General features: G+C 46.8%; 2 protein-coding genes across 2 annotated transcripts in view; both read right to left on the reverse strand.

The window, feature by feature from the left end:
* The window catches only part of LOC115187885 (CUB and sushi domain-containing protein 3-like), a 1475978-nt gene that overhangs the window by 521436 nt on the left and 937178 nt on the right, over positions 1-17364 (reverse strand).
* The window catches only part of LOC115187958 (eukaryotic translation initiation factor 3 subunit H-like), an 82597-nt gene continuing 66461 nt past the window's right edge, over positions 1229-17364 (reverse strand). The window contains exons 5-8 of the mRNA XM_029747050.1: positions 17094-17243; positions 3570-3690; positions 1406-1538; positions 1229-1257 (exon numbers count right to left, since the gene is read on the reverse strand). Coding sequence (XP_029602910.1) covers positions 1229-1257; positions 1406-1538; positions 3570-3690; positions 17094-17243 — 433 coding nt within the window. The remainder of the gene's footprint in view (positions 1258-1405; positions 1539-3569; positions 3691-17093; positions 17244-17364) is intronic.

Consider the following 17364-nt stretch of genomic DNA (forward strand, 5'->3'; position numbering starts at 1 on the left):
GAGGGAACAGAACAGAGGAGATAGGTAGTTACCATGGAGAGATGAGGGAACAGAACAGAACAGATAGGTAGTTACCATGGAGAGATGAGGGAACAGTACCATGGAGAGATGAGGGAACAGAACAGAGGAGGAGATAGGTAGTTACCATGGAGAGATGAGGGAACAGAACGAGGAGGAGATAGGTAGTTACCATGGAGAGATGAGGGAACAGAACAGAGGAGGAGATAGGTAGTTACCATGGAGAGATGAGGGAACAGAACAGAGGAGGAGATAGGTAGTTACCATAGAGAGAGGGAACAGAACAGAGGAGGAGATAGGTAGTTACCATGGAGAGATGAGGGAACAGAACAGAGGAGGAGATAGGTAGTTACCATGGAGAGATGAGGGAACAGAACAGAGGAGGAGATGGGTAGTTACCATGGAGAGATGAGGGAACAGAACAGATAGGTAGTTACCATGGAGAGATGAGGGAACAGAACAGGGAGGAGATAGGTAGTTACCATGGAGAGATGAGGGAACAGAACAGGGAGGAGATAGGTAGTTACCATGGAGAGATGAGGGAACAGAAAGAGGAGGAGATAGGTAGTTACCATGGAGAGAGGGAACAGAACAGATAGGTAGTTACCATGGAGAGATGAGGGAACAGAACAGAGGAGGAGATAGGTAGTTACCATGGAGAGATGAGGGAACAGAACAGAACAGATAGGTAGTTACCATGGAGAGATGAGGGAACAGAACAGATAGGTAGTTACCATGGAGAGATGAGGGAACAGAACAGAGGAGGAGATAGGTAGTTACCATGGAGAGATGAGGGAACAGAACAGAGGAGGAGATAGGTAGTTACCATGGAGAGATGAGGGAACAGAACAGAGGAGGAGATAGGTAGTTACCATGGAGAGATGAGGGAACAGAACAGAGGAGGAGATAGGTAGTTACCATAGAGAGATGAGGGAACAGAACAGAGGAGGAGATAGGTAGTTACCATGGAGATGATGGAACAGAACAGAGGAGGAGATAGGTAGTTACCATGGAGAGATGAGGGAACAGAACAGAGGAGGAGATGGGTAGTTACCATGGAGAGATGAGGGAACAGAACAGATAGGTAGTTACCATGGAGAGATGAGGGAACAGAACAGAGGAGGAGATAGGTAGTTACCATGGAGAGATGAGGGAACAGAACAGCGGAGGAGATAGGTAGTTACCATGGAGAGATGAGGGAACAGGGTAGTTACCAGGGAGAGAACAGATAGGTAGCTGCTAGGAGGAGGGAGGGAGGGTGTGGGGGAGGGAGGGAGGGTGGTGGGGGAGGGAGGAGGGGGGAGGGTGTGGGGGAGGGATGGAGGGTGTGGGGGAGGGAGGGAGGGAGGGGGAGGGAGGGAGGGAGGGGGGGAGGGAGGGAGGGTACCTGCGATGAGGAGGGTGTCCATGCGAGGAGGAGGCTGTGGTGGTTTAAACATCTTGGAGACATCTTCCTCTGGTAGAGGAGTCTCTCCTCTGGTCTGTCTCTGAGCATTCTCCTGCTGACGCCGCTGGGTATACTGCAGAGAGAGAGAGAGAGGGGGGGAGGGAGAGACAGAGGGGGAGAGAGAGGGGGGAGAGAAGGAGAGCGAGGGAGAGAAGGAGAGCGAGGGAGAGAAGGAGAGCGAGGGAGAGTCAGCGAGAGAGGGAGGGAGGGGGAGAGGAGGGAGCGAGAGAGGAGGGAGCGAGAGAGAGGAGGGAGCAAGAGAGAGGAGGGAGCAAGAGAGAGGGAGCGAGAGAGAGAGAGAGGAGGGAGCGAGAGAGAGGAGGGAGCGAGAGAGAGGAGGGAGCGAGAGAGAGAGAGGAGGGAGGGGAGAGAGGAGGGAGCGAGAGAGAGGAGGGAGCGAGAGAGAGGAGGGAGCGAGAGAGAGGAGGGAGCGAGAGAGAGAGAGGAGGAGGGAGCGAGAGAGAGAGAGAGGAGGGGAGAGAGAACAGCTATAAAATCCGACAGACATGTCAGACAGGGACGGAGTGATGTGTTGGTATACGACAGTGGAAATCAGTGACCTGATGCGCGTCAGAACATAAAAGTATTTTTAATTTGGGGAGGCAGAGCAGAGGACAGGTTGGTGGTGTAGATGCTAGGACACTACCGCTACCTGCATACACATACAAAGCCTGTCAAGCCTGCCAGAAACTATCACCACAGTATTCCTGTATAACTAGATTCACACGAGAAACGGCTTCTAGGATTCTAGGTTTCACACGAGAAATGGCTTCTAGGTTTCATACGAGAAACGGCTTCTAGGTTTCATACGAGAAATGGCTTCTAGGTTTCACACGAGAAACGGCTTCTAGGTTTCATACGAGAAACGGCTTCTAGGTTTCACACGAGAAACGGCTTCTAGGTTTCATACGAGAAACGGCTTCTAGGGTGATACGAGAAATGCAAACTGGTATTTCGTGCTCCATTCCATACTGCAGCCACCCCTCTACTGGGACACTCACATTACAGTAACATTGTACCAAGTTGATCTGAGGCACGACGGGATCCCTGGTATAGTGGATCAATCAACAGTTATATTATATAGTACCTCTGTCTCAATCAACAGTTATATTATATAGTACCTCTGTCTCCCTGGATCAATCAACAGTTATTATATAGTACCTCTGTCTCCCTGGTATAGTGGATCAATCAACAGTTATATTATATAGTACCTCTGCCTCCCTGGATCAATCAACAGTTATTATATAGTACCTCTGTCTCCCTGGTATAGTGGATCAATCAACAGTTATATTATATAGTACCTCTGCCTCCCTGGTATAGCGGATCAATCAACAGTTATATTATATAGTACCTCTGCATCCCTGGTATAGTGGATCAATCAACAGTTATATTATATAGTACCTCTGTCTCCCTGGTATAGTGGATCAATCAACAGTTATATTATATAGTACCTCTGTCTCCCTGGTATAGCGGATCAATCAACAGTTATATTATATAGTACCTCTGGCTCCCTGGTATAGTGGATCAATCAACAGTTATATTATATAGTACCTCTGTCTCCCTGGATCAATCAACAGTTATATTATATAATACCTCTGTCTCCCTGGTATAGTGGATCAATCAACAGTTATATTATATAGTACCTCTGTCTCCCTGGATCAATCAACAGTTATATTATATAGTACCTCTGTCTCCCTGGATCAATCAACAGTTATATTATATAGTACCTCTGCCTCCCTGGTATAGTGGATCTGTTTAGCAGCTTCCCTGCAGGACAGTCAGGACGAGTCCCAAATAGTACCCGATCTCTTAAATAGTGCACTAGTTTAGATGAAACCCCAGTGGTCTCAGTCTCTCTCTCTCTCACCCACCCTCCCTCCCTCCCCCCCCCCCGTTCCTCTCTGGAGGAGAGGACTCCCTGTGGACGGGGTCTGAACCTAATTCTATAACGCCCCTCTAACACAATCACTGTCCAGGAAGTAGCTTATCTCATTATCAACTACAGTGTGTTGATTACATTTTCCCATCATGATAACAGAATGTGTCTGTGGGTCTCTGTGTGTGTGTGTGTGTGTGTGTGTGTGTGTGTGTGTGTGTGTGTTACCTGGTGTTTCTGCTGCTGTTGCTTGCTGAGGTTACGGCTGTAGGTGTTGTACTTGACAATGTCCTGACTCATATCATCCACTCTGTCCATCAGGAGCTGCAGAGACTTCTCCAGGTGGTTACTGAGGGGAGATGAACACCACATTAGACTACATTCTCCAGGTGGTTACTGAGGGGAGATGAACTACACATTAGATTACATTCTCCAAGTGGTTACTGAGGGGAGATGAACGACACATTAGACTACATTCTCCAGGTGGTTACTGAGGGGAGATGAACTACACATTAGACTACATTCTCCAGGTGGTTACTGAGGGGAGATGAACTACACATTAGACTACATTCTCCAGGTGGTTACTGAGGGGAGATGAACTACACATTCTCCAAGTGGTTACTGAGGGGAGATGAACTACACATTAGACTACATTCTCCAGGTGGTTACTGAGGGGAGATGAACTACACATTAGACTACATTCTCCAGGTGGTTACTGAGGGGAGATGAACTACACATTAGACTACATTCTCCAGGTGGTTACTGAGGGGAGATGAACTACACATTAGACTACATTCTCCAGGTGGTTACTGAGGGGAGATGAACTACACATTAGATTACATTCTCCAGGTGGTTACTGAGGGGAGATGAACTACACATTAGACTACATTCTCCAGGTGGTTACTGAGGGGAGTTGAACTACACATTAGATTACATTCTCCAGGTGGTTACTGAGGGGAGATGAACTACACATTAGTCTACACACTACAGATACTACGAACTGAAAGTGACGTCTGTAGTCCCGAGGGGGACAGGTTCACTCAGCCGTCCGTAGCTCTGCTGTTTCCTCTCTCTCTAAAACAGCCGAGGCCGCAGGACCAGACGGATTACCAGGACGGGTGCTCAAGAGCATACGTTGATCAGCTGGCAAGTGCCTTCACTGACATTTTCAACCTTTCCCTGACCCGGGGTGTAAATACCACAGTGTGTAAATCCTGAATCTGTACGACAGAAGAGGAGAAATAACTTCTCCCAGCCATGAAAGCTGCCGGAGCGGACGGGGACATCGCTTACATCCGCTATGACAGGCTCATTGTCCAACCTACCCTCCTTCCCAGAAGCCTGGAAGGGATGAGACAGCCAAGCCTAGGGGTTCGTAGCTACGGAGAGACAGACAGACAGACAGACAGACAGACAGACAGACAGACAGACAGACAGACAGACAGACAGACAGACAGACAGACAGACAGACAGACAGACAGACAGACAGACAGACAGACAGACAGACAGCTGAATGTATATTTGTTTCTCTTGCGTTGTTTGTTCTTTTCCATATTATGTCTGTCTGTGAGAAGCTACCCAGGAAAGGGCTGATAATAATCCATATTAATATATGTAGCCTTATAAATAAGGTTCTGGAAATCAATAACTTCCTAACATCAGATAATATTCATATATTAGCCTTTTCTGAGAATCACTTCGATAATTCCTTTGATGATACAGCAATACAGCGGATATAACATCTATAGAAGAGACAGGAATGCTTATGGGGGAGGTGTTGCAGTCAGAGCCATATCCCTGTAATGCTTAGAGAAGATCTTATGTCAAGTGTTATTGAAGTGTTGTGGTTGTTGGTTCACCTGCCTCATCTAAAGCCTTTTCTTTAGGGGTGTTGCTGTAGGCCACCAAGTGCTAACAGTCAGTATCTAAATAATATGTGTGAAATGCTTGATAGTGTATGTGATGTAAACAGAGAAGGTCTACTTTCTGGGGGACCTGAATATCAACTGGTTTTCATCAAGCTGTCCGCTCAAGAGGAAGCTTCTCACTGTAACCAGTTCCTGTAATCTGGTTCAGGTTATTAATCAACCTACCAGGATGTTTACAAAACACTACAGGAACAAGATAATCCACATGTATCGATCACATTTCTACTAATACCGTAGAACTTTGTTCTAAAGCTGTATCCGTACCCATTGGACGCAGTGATCACAATATAGTGGCTATATACAGGAAATACAAAGTTCCAACAGCAGGGCCTTAAATAGTATATAAGAGATCATACAAACAGATTTAACTGTGACTCTTATGTGGATGTTGTTAAAAATATGTGTTGATGTGATTAATAAAAGGAGCATCCAGATGCTACTCTTGATGAATATATTAAAATAGCTGTTTTCCCCCCAATTATTGCTAAACATGAACCTGTTTAGAAACTGACTGTTAGACCTGTTAAGGCTCCATGGATTGATGAGGACATAATGAACAACAGTATGGTTGAACGAGATGGGGGCGAAAAGGAGTGGCTGATAAGTCTGGCTGCACATCTGATTGGCTGACTTACTGCAAATTGAGAAATTATACGACTCCACTCATCAAAAGAAGAAGAAACTGTATTATGAAGCCAAGATCAACGATATAAAAAGTACTTTTAAATTAAATTATGGGCAGAAAGACTAAATTTCATTGAAGCAGATGGCTTATTCATCACAAAACCATTTGATGTTGCCAATTATGTTTATGATCATTTCATTGGCAAAGTGGGAAAATTTAGGAGGGTAATGCCACTGAGCAATTGTGCTCATGCATAAAAATAAAAAAAACGAATAATTAAAAGGAAAGCATTGCAAGTTATAAATTTGTTAAGTTAGCGTGGGAGATGTGGAACAATCTATCAATAAGGAACAACGTCCTGGCATTGACAACTTAGAAGGAAAGCTTAGTGAAGATGGTAACTGACTCTATAGACACTCCTATCTGTCATGTCTTTAATCTGAATCTAGAGGGAAGTCTGTCTTCCGTCCGGGCCTGACGACAAAGTCATTCCCGCTACCCAAGACAGGTAAAGCAGCCCTTTAAAACGGTCCTAACAGCAGACCAATCAGCTTGCTGCCAGCTTCTTAGAAAACTGTTTGGGGGGGGGGGGGAGAAGAAAAAAATGTGTTTGACCAAATACAATGCTATTTCTCTGTAAACAAATGAACAACAGTCTTTCGGCGTGCTTATAGAGAAGGGCACTACACATCTACTGCACTGACACAAGTGACTGATGATTGGTTGAAAGAAATGAATAATAAGAAGATTGCCTTGATGTCAGCTTTGCTCACTCTTGGCATTCTCTCAACCAGCTTCATGAGATAGTCACTTGGAATGCATTTCAATTAACAGGTGTGCCTTGTTAAAAGTTAATTTGTCTAATTTCTTTCCGTCTTAATGTGTTTGAGACAATCAGTTTTGTTGTGACAGGGTAGAGCTGGTATACAGAAGATAGCAGCCCTATTTGGTAACAGACCAAGCCCATATTATGGCAAGAACAGCTCAGATAAGCAAAGAGAAACGACACTCCATCATTACTTTAACGACATGAAGGTCAGTCAATACGGAACATTTCAATAAAATTTCTTCAAGTGCAGTCGCATAAACCATCAAGCACTATGATGAAACTGGCTCTCATGAGGACCGCCACAGGAAAGACCCAGAGTTCTCTGCTGCAGAGGATAAGTTCATTAGTTACCAGCCTCAGATTGCAGCCCAAATAAATGCTTCACAGAGTTCAAGTAACAGACACATCTCAACATCAACTGTTCAGAGGAGACTGTGTGAATCAGGCCTTCATGGTCGAATTGCAGCAAAGAAACCACTACTAAAGGACACCAATAAGAAGAAGAGACTTGCTTGGGCCAAGAAACACAAGCAATGGACATTAGACCTGGAAATATGTCCTTTGGTCTGATGAGTCCAAATTTGCGATTTTTGGTTCCAACCGCCATGTCTTTGAGAGACGCAGAGTAGGTGAACGGAGGATCTCCACGTGTGGTACACACACACACACACACACACACACACACACACACACACACACACACACGATTGGGGTCACTTAAAAAAGTCCTTGTTTTTGAAAGAAACGCAACAACAAAAAATGTCCATTAAAATAGCATCAAATTGATCATAAATACAGTGTAGACATTGTTAATGTTGTAAATGACTATTGTAGCTGGAAATTGATGATTTTTTTATGGAATATCTACATAGGTGTACAGAGGCCCATTATCAGCAACCATCACTCGTGTTCCAATGGCACGTTGTGTTAGCTAATCCAAGTTGATCATTTTAAAAGGCTAATTGATCATTAGAAAACCATTTTGCAATTATGTTAGCACATCTGAAAACTGTTGTCCTGATTAAAGAAGCAATAAAACTGGCCTTCTTTAGACTAGTTGAGTATCTGGAGCATCAGCATTTGTGGGTTCGATTACAGGCTCAAAATGTCCAGAAACAAAGACCTTCCTTCTGAAACTCGTCAGTCTATTCTTGTTCTGAGAAATGAAGGCTATTCCATGCGAGAAATTGCCAAGAACCTGAAGATCTCGTACAACGCTGTGTGCTACTCCCTTCACAGAACAGCGCAAACTGGCTCTAACCAGAATAGAAAGAGGAGTGGGAGGCCCCGGCGTACAACTGAACAAGAGGACAAGTACATTAGAGTGTCTAGTTTGTGAAACCGACGCCTCACAAGTCCTCAACTGGCAGCTTCATTAAATAGTACCCGCAAAACACCAGTCTCAACGTCAACAGTGAAGAGGCGACTCCGGGATGCTGGCCTTCTAGGCAGAGTTCCTCTGTCCAGCGTCTGTTCTTCTGCCCATCTTAACCTTTTATTTTTATTGGCCAGTCTGAGATATGTTTTTTTTCTTTGGAACTCTGCCTAGAAGGCCGGCATCCCTGAGTCGCCTCTCCACTGTTGACGTTGAGACTGGTGTTTTGCGGCTACTATTTAATGAAGCTGCCAGTTGAGGACTTGTGAGGCGTCACTACTAAGGGACCAACACTATGGACTAATACCACAACACTATGGACTAATACCACAACACTATGGACTAATACCACAACACCATGGACTAATACCACAACACCATGGACTAATACCACAACACCATGGACTAATACCACAACACCATGGACTAATACCACAACACCATGGACTAATACCACAACACCATGGACTAATACCACAACACCATGGACTAATACCACAACACCATGGACTAATACCACAACACTATGGACTAATACCACAACACTATGGACTAATACCACAACACTATGGACTAATACCACAACACTATGGACTAATACCACAACACTATGGACTAATACCACAACACCATGGACTAATACCACAACACCATGGACTAATACCACAACACCATGGACTAATACCACAACACCATGGACTAATACCACAACACCATGGACTAATACCACAACACCATGGACTAATACCACAACACCATGGACTAATACCACAACACTATACTAATACCACAACACTATGGACTAATACCACAACACTATGGACTAATACCACAACACCATGGACTAATACCACAACACTATGGACTAATACCACAACACTATGGACTACAACCACAACACTATGGACTACAACCACAACACTATGGACTAATACCACAACACTATGGACTAATACCACAACACTATGGACTAATACCACAACACCATGGACTAATACCACAACACCATGGACTAATACCACAACACCATGGACTAATACCACAACACCATGGACTAATACCACAACACCATGGACTAATACCACAACACCATGGACTAATACCACAACACTATGGACTAATACCACAACACTATGGACTAATACCACAACGCCACGGACTAATACCACAACGCCACGGACTAATACCACAACGCCACGGACTAATACCACAACGCCACGGACTAATACCACAAAGCCACGGACTAATACCACAACGCCACGGACTAATACCACAACGCCACGGACTAATACCACAACACCACGGACTAATACCACAACACCACGGACTAATACCACAACACCACGGACTAATACCACAACACCACGGACTAATACCACAACACCACGGACTAATACCACAACACCACGGACTAATACCACAACACCACGGACTAATACCACAACACTATGGACTAATACCACAACACTATGGACTAATACCACAACACCATGGACTAATACCACAACACTATGGACTAATACCACAACACTATGGACTAATACCACAACACCATGGACTAATACCACAACACCATGGACTAATACCACAACACCATGGACTAATACCACAACACCATGGACTAATACCACAACACCATGGACTAATACCACAACACCATGGACTAATACCACAACACCATGGACTAATACCACAACACCATGGACTAATACCACAACACCATGGACTAATACCACAACACCATGGACTAATACCACAACACCATGGACTAATACCACAACACCACGGACGAATACCACAACACCACGGACGAATACCACAACACCATGGACTAATACCACAACACTATGGACTAATACCACAACACCATGGACTAATACCACAACACCATGGACTAATACCACAACACTATGGACTAATACCACAACACTATGGACTAATACCACAACACTATGGACTAATACCACAACACCACGGACTAATACCACAACACCATGGACTAATACCACAACACTATGGACTAATAGAACACAAGAGATCCTCTCTTCTAATAGGCCTACATGCCAACAGGAATGAGATATAATACGGTATAAATAATGGCAAGGACATGTCATGATGACTGTTAAGAGTGACCTGGTTTCAGAAGGAACAAAACATTGTTCTCAGAATATGACAATGACAAATGTGGCCGATGTGAAACTGACAGAGTGGAAATTACATCAAATCTATTACCTGTTAAGATTTGAAGCATCTCTGTCCACACAGACAGAAGGACGAAGCATCTCTGTCCACACAGACAGAAGGACGAAGCATCTCTGTCCACACGGACAGAAGGACGAAGCATCTCTGTCCACACGGACAGAAGGACGAAGCATCTCTGTCCACACGGACAGAAGGACGAAGCATCTCTGTCCACACGGACAGAAGGACGAAGCATCTCTGTCCACACGGACAGAAGGACGAAGCATCTCTGTCCACACAGACAGAAGGACGAAGCATCTCTGTCCACACAGACAGAAGGACGAAGCATCTCTGTCCACACAGACAGAAGGACGAAGCATCTCTGTCCACACGGACAGAAGGACGAAGCATCTCTGTCCACGCGGACAGAAGGACGAAGCATCTCTGTCCACGCGGACAGAAGGACGAAGCATCTCTGTCCACACAGACAGAAGGACGAAGCATCTCTGTTCCACACAGACAGAAGGACGAAGCATCTCTGGTCCACACAGACAGAAGGACGAAGCATCTCTGTCCACGCAGACAGAAGGACGAAGCATCTCTGTCCACGCAGACAGAAGGACGAAGCATCTCTGTCCACGCAGACAGAAGGACGAAGCATCTCTGTCCACGCAGACAGAAGGACGAAGCATCTCTGTCCACGCAGACAGAAGGACGAAGCATCTCTGTCCACACAGACAGGAAGGACGAAGCATCTCTGTCCACACAGACAGAAGGACGAAGCATCTCTGTCCACACAGACAGAAGGACGAAGCATCTCTGTCCACACAGACAGAAGGACGAAGCATCTCTGTCCCAAGACAGACAGGAAGGCCGAAGCATCTCTGTCCACGCGGACAGAAGGACGAAGCATCTCTGTCCACGCGGACAGAAGGACGAAGCATCTCTGTCCACGCGGACAGAAGGACGAAGCATCTCTGTCCACGCGGACAGAAGGACGAAGCATCTCTGTCCACGCGGACAGAAGGACGAAGCATCTCTGTCCACGCGGACAGAAGGACGAAGCATCTCTGTCCACGCGGACAGAAGGACGAAGCATCTCTGTCCACGCGGACAGAAGGACGAAGCATCTCTGTCCACACGGACAGAAGGACGAAGCATCTCTGTCCACACGGACAGAAGGACGAAGCATCTCTGTCCACACGGACAGAAGGACGAAGCATCTCTGTCCACACGGACAGAAGGACGAAGCATCTCTGTCCACACGGACAGAAGGACGAAGCATCTCTGTCCACACGGACAGAAGGACGAAGCATCTCTGTCCACACGGACAGAAGGACGAAGCATCGCACGAGGCAATCTGACAACTTCAGAAAACGATTTGGCCGTGCCAGACATTTCATGGCTAGAATCCACAGCAGGGCCCCACAGGGGAACTATTCATACCCGTTGACTTATTCTACATTTTGTTGCGCTACAGCCTGAATTCAAAATGGATTCCATTTATTTAAAACAAAAAAGGTCACCCATCTTCACACAATACCCCCATAATGAAAAAGTGAAAACATGTTTTTTTGAAAATGAAATATTTAATTTATATAAGTATTCTCACACACACACACACACACACGCGCACGCACACACACACACACACGAGGCAATACTTTGTAAAAGCACTTTAGGCAGTGATTACAGCGGAGAGACTTTCTGGGATGTCTCTAAAAGCTTTCCACACCTGGAGTGTGTAAAACACCACTATTATTTTTTTAATGATTCAAGCTCTGTCAAATTGGTTGTTGATCATTGCCATAGATTTTCAAGTAGATTTAAGTCTAAACTGTAACTCGGCATCTCAGGAATATTCACAGTATTTTTGGTATTCATCTCCAGTGTAGTTTTGGCCTTGTGTTTTAGGTTAATGTCCTGCTGAAATGTGAATTAATCTCCTACTGTCTGGAGGAAAGCAGAACCAGGTTTTCACCTGCGCTTAGCTTCATTAAGTTTTTTTATCCTGAAAAACTCCCTAGTCCTTAGCGATTACAAGCATACCCATAACATGATGCATCCACCACTATGCTAGAAAATATGTAGACTGGTACTCAGTAATGTGTTGTATTTGCCCCAAACATAACACTTTGTATTCAGGACCAAAAATCTATTTGCGTTGCCAAATGTTTTGCAGTATTACTTCAGTGCCTTGTTGCAAACAGGATGCATGTTTTGGAAAAATTGTTAGCTGTCATTTCGGTTAGCATTGTGGAGTAACTATAATGAACAAAAATATAAATGCAACATGTAAAGTGTTGGTCCCATGTTTCATGAACTGAAATAAGATCCCAGAAATGTTCCACGCGCACCAAAAACATCTGAAATTGTGCACAAATATGTTTACATTCCTGTTAGTGAGCATTTCTCCTTTGCCAAGATAATCCATTCACCTGACAGTTGCAGCATATCAAGAAAGTGATTAAACAGCATGATCATTACACAGGTGCACCTTGTGCTGGGGACAATTAAAGGCCACTCTGAAATATTAAAATGTGCAGTTGTGTCACACAACACAATGACACACATGTCTCAAGTTGAGGGAATGTGCAATTGGCATGCTGACTGCAGGAATGACCACCAGAGCTGTTGTCAGAGAATGTAATGTCTGTCAGGAAGACCAGCAGTTCATAACTCACTCAGTCTTCTACATGTTTAATGAGGGACCACTGTTAATCCATTGGATATCAATAATGAAGTGAATACCTAGGATTCATTCCAAATGGCACCCTATTCCCTATATAGGGCTCTCTGGTCAACCAGTAGTGCGCTATATAGGGAATAGGGTGCCATCTATATAGGGAGTAGGGTGCCATCTATATAGGGAGTAGGGTGCCATCTATATAGGGAGTAGGGTGCCATCTATATAGGGAGTAGGGTGCCATCTATATAGGGAAGTAGGGGTGCCATCTATATAGGGAGTAGGGTGCCATCTATATAGGGAATAGGGTGCCATTCTATATAGGGAATAGGGTGCCATCTATATAGGGAATAGGGTGCCATTCTATATAGGGAATAGTGGTGCCATCTATATAGGGAATAGGGTGCCATCTATATAGAGTGCCATCTCATAGGAATAGGGTGCCATTTGGGATGCAACCCGCTCTAAATGGATCAAAGCGCCTCAGAGGGAATCTCAATATCACAGTTAGAGAGGAAGTAGTGAGGGGAAATGGCTTTTATAACACAGAGAGGAAGTAGTGAGGGGGAAATGGCTTTATAACACAGAGAGGAAGTAGTGAGGGGAATGGCTTTTATAACACAGAGAGGAAGTAGTGAGGGGAAATGGCTTTTATAACACAGAGAGGAAGTAGTGAGGGAAATGGCTTTTATAACACAGAGAGGAAGTAGTGAGGGGAAATGGCTTTTATAACACAGAGAGGAAGTAGTGAGGGGAAATGGCTTTTATAACACAGAGAGGAAGTAGTGAGGGGAAATGGCTTTTATAACACAGAGAGGAAGTAGTGAGGGGAAAATGGCTTTTATAACACAGAGAGGAAGTAGTGAGGGGAAATGGCTTTTTAAAACACACCTTCTAGGGCACTAGGATAGACAGCCCCTACCTTCTAGGGCACTAGGATAGACAGCCCCTACCTTCTTGGGCACTAGGATAGACAGCCCCTAGCCCCTACCTTCTAGGGCACTAGGATAGACAGCCCCTAGCCCCTACCTTCTAGGGCACTAGGATATACAGCCCCTAGCCCCTACCTTCTAGGGCACTAGGATAGACAGCCCCTACCTTCTAGGGCACTAGGATAAACAGCCCCTAGCCCCTACCTTCTAGGGCACTAGGATAGACAGCCCCTAACCCCTACCTTCTAGGGCACTAGGATAGACAGCCCCTAACCCCTACCTTCTAGGGCACTAGGATAAACAGCCCCTAGCCCCTACCTTCTAGGGCACTAGGATAGACAGCCCCTAGCCCCTACCTTCTAGGGCACTAGGATAGACAGCCCCTAACCCCTACCTTCTAGGGCACTAGGATAGACAGCCCCTAGCCCCTACCTTCTAGGGCACTAGGATAGACAGCCCCTACCTTCTAGGGCACTAGGATAGACAGCCCCTACCTTCTAGGGCACTAGGATAGACAGCCCCTACCTTCTAGGGCACTAGGATAGACAGCCCCTACCTTCTAGGGCACTAGGATAGACAGCCCCTACCTTCTAGGGCACAAGGATAAACAGCCCCTAGCCCCTACCTTCTAGGGCACTAGGATAGACAGCCCCTAGCCCCTACCTTCTAGGGCACTAGGATAGACAGCCCCTACCTTCTAGGGCACTAGGATAGACAGCCCCTAGCCCCTACCTTCTAGGGCACTAGGATAGACAGCCCCTAACCCCTACCTTCTAGGGCACTAGGATATACAGCCCCTAGCCCCTACCTTCTAGGGCACTAGGATAGACAGCCCCTACCTTCTAGGGCACTAGGATAGACAGCCCCTAGCCCCTACCTTCTAGGGCACTAGGATAGACAGCCCCTACCTTCTAGGGCACTAGGATAGACAGCCCCTACCTTCTAGGGCATTAGGATAAACAGCCCCTAGCCCCTACCTTCTAGGGCACTAGGATAGACAGCCCCTACCTTCTAGGGCACTAGGATAGACAGCCCCTAGCCCCTACCTTCTAGGGCACTAGGATAGACAGCCCCTACCTTCTAGGGCACTAGGATAGACAGCCCCTACCTTCTAGGGCACTAGGATAGACAGCCCCTACCTTCTAGGGCACTAGGATAGACAGCCCCTACCTTCTAGGGCACAAGGATAGACAGCCCCTAGCCCCTACCTTCTAGGGCACTAGGATAGACAGCCCCTACCTTCTAGGGCACAAGGATAGACAGCCCCTACCTTCTAGGGCACTAGGATAGACAGCCCCTAGCCCCTACTTTCTAGGGCACTAGGATAGACAGCCCCTAGCCCCTACCTTCTAGGGCACTAGGATAGACAGCCCCTACCTTCTAAGGCACTAGGATAGACAGCCCCTAGCCCCTACCTTATAGGGCACTAGGATAGACAGCCCCTACCTTCTAGGGCACTAGGATAGACAGCCCCTACCTTCTAGGGCATTAGGATAAACAGCCCCTACCTTCTAGGGCACTAGGATAGACAGCCCCTACCTTCTAGGGCACTAGGATAGACAGCCCCTACCTTCTAGGGCACTAGGATAGACAGCCCCTAGCCCCTACCTTCTAGGGCACTAGGATAGACAGCCCCTACCTTCTAGGGCACTAGGATAGACAGCCCCTACCTTCTAGGGCACTAGGATAGACAGCCCCTACCTTCTAGGGCACTAGGATAGACAGCCCCTACCTTCTAGGGCACTAGGATAGACAGCCCCTACCTTCTAGGGCACTAGGGCACTAGGATAGACAGCCCCTACCTTCTAGGGCACAAGGATAGACAGCCCCTAGCCCCTACCTTCTAGGGCACTAGGATAGACAGCCCCTACCTTCTAGGGCACAAGGATAGACAGCCCCTACCTTCTAGGGCACTAGGATAAACAGCCCCTACCTTCTAGGGCACTAGGATATACAGCCCCTAACCCCTACCTTCTAGGGCACTAGGATAGACAGCCCCTAGCCCCTACCTTCTAGGGCACTAGGATAGACAGCCCCTACCTTCTAGGGCACTAGGATAGACAGCCCCTACCTTCTAGGGCATTAGGATAAACAGCCCCTAGCCCCTACCTTCTAGGGCACTAGGATAGACAGCCCCTACCTTCTAGGGCACTAGGATAGACAGCCCCTACCTTCTAGGGCACTAGGATAGACAGCCCCTAGCCCCTACCTTCTAGGGCACTAGGATAGACAGCCCCTAGCCCCTACCTTCTAGGGCACTAGGATAGACAGCCCCTACCTTCTAGGGCACTAGGATAGACAGCCCCTAGCCCCTACCTTATAGGGCACTAGGATAGACAGCCCCTACCTTCTAGGGCACTAGGATAGACAGCCCCTACCTTCTAGGGCACTAGGATAGACAGCCCCTACCTTCTAGGGCATTAGGATAAACAGCCCCTAGCCCCTACCTTCTAGGGCACTAGGATAGACAGCCCCTACCTTCTAGGGCACTAGGATAGACAGCCCCTACCTTCTAGGGCACTAGGATAGACAGCCCCTAGCCCCTACCTTCTAGGGCACAAGGATAGACAGCCCCTACCTTCTAGGGCACTAGGATAGACAGCCCCTACCTTCTAGGGCACTAGGATAGACAGCCCCTAGCCCCTACCTTCTAGGGCACAAGGATAGACAGCCCCTAGCCCCTACCTTCTAGGGCACTAGGATAGACAGCCCCTACCTTCTAGGGCACTAGGATAGACAGCCCCTAGCCCCTACCTTCTAGGGCACTAGGATAGACAGCCCCTACCTTCTAGGGCACTAGGATAGACAGCCCCTAGCCCCTACCTTCTAGGGCACTAGGATAGACAGCCCCTACCTTCTAGGGCACTAGGATAGACAGCCCCTAGCCCCTACCTTCTAGGGCACTAGGATAGACAGCCCCTACCTTCTAGGGCACTAGGATAGACAGCCCCTAGCCCCTACCTTCTAGGGCACTAGGATAGACAGCCCCTAGCCCCTACCTTCTAGGGCACTAGGATAGACAGCCCCTAGCCCCTACCTTCTAGGGCACTAGGATAGACAGCCCCTAGCCCCTACCTTCTAGGGCACTAGGATAGACAGCCCCTAGCCCCCACCTTCTAGGGCACTAGGATAGACAGCCCCTAGCCCCTACCTTCTAGGGCACTAGGATAGACAGCCGCAGCACCAAGCCACATACCTGCTGGAGAGGTTGAGCAGTTCGTGTTTGTCGGCCACAGCACACTTCTCCTCCAGTTCCCACATCAGAACGTTGATCAGATGGGAGTTCTTGATCACGATGGGAACCTCCTCAAACATGTGTTCAAAACCAATCATGGCCTTCTTCAATCTGGGGAGGAGGGAGAGAAAACAATCACTTCAGTTCAATTCAAAGTCAATTACATTCAATCCAAAGTCAATTACATTTAATCCAGTTCCATTCAAAGTCAATTACATTCAATTCAAAGTCA

This window comes from Salmo trutta, unplaced genomic scaffold, assembly GCF_901001165.1.
Source record: "Salmo trutta unplaced genomic scaffold, fSalTru1.1, whole genome shotgun sequence".
NCBI classification, from domain to species: domain Eukaryota; kingdom Metazoa; phylum Chordata; class Actinopteri; order Salmoniformes; family Salmonidae; genus Salmo; species Salmo trutta.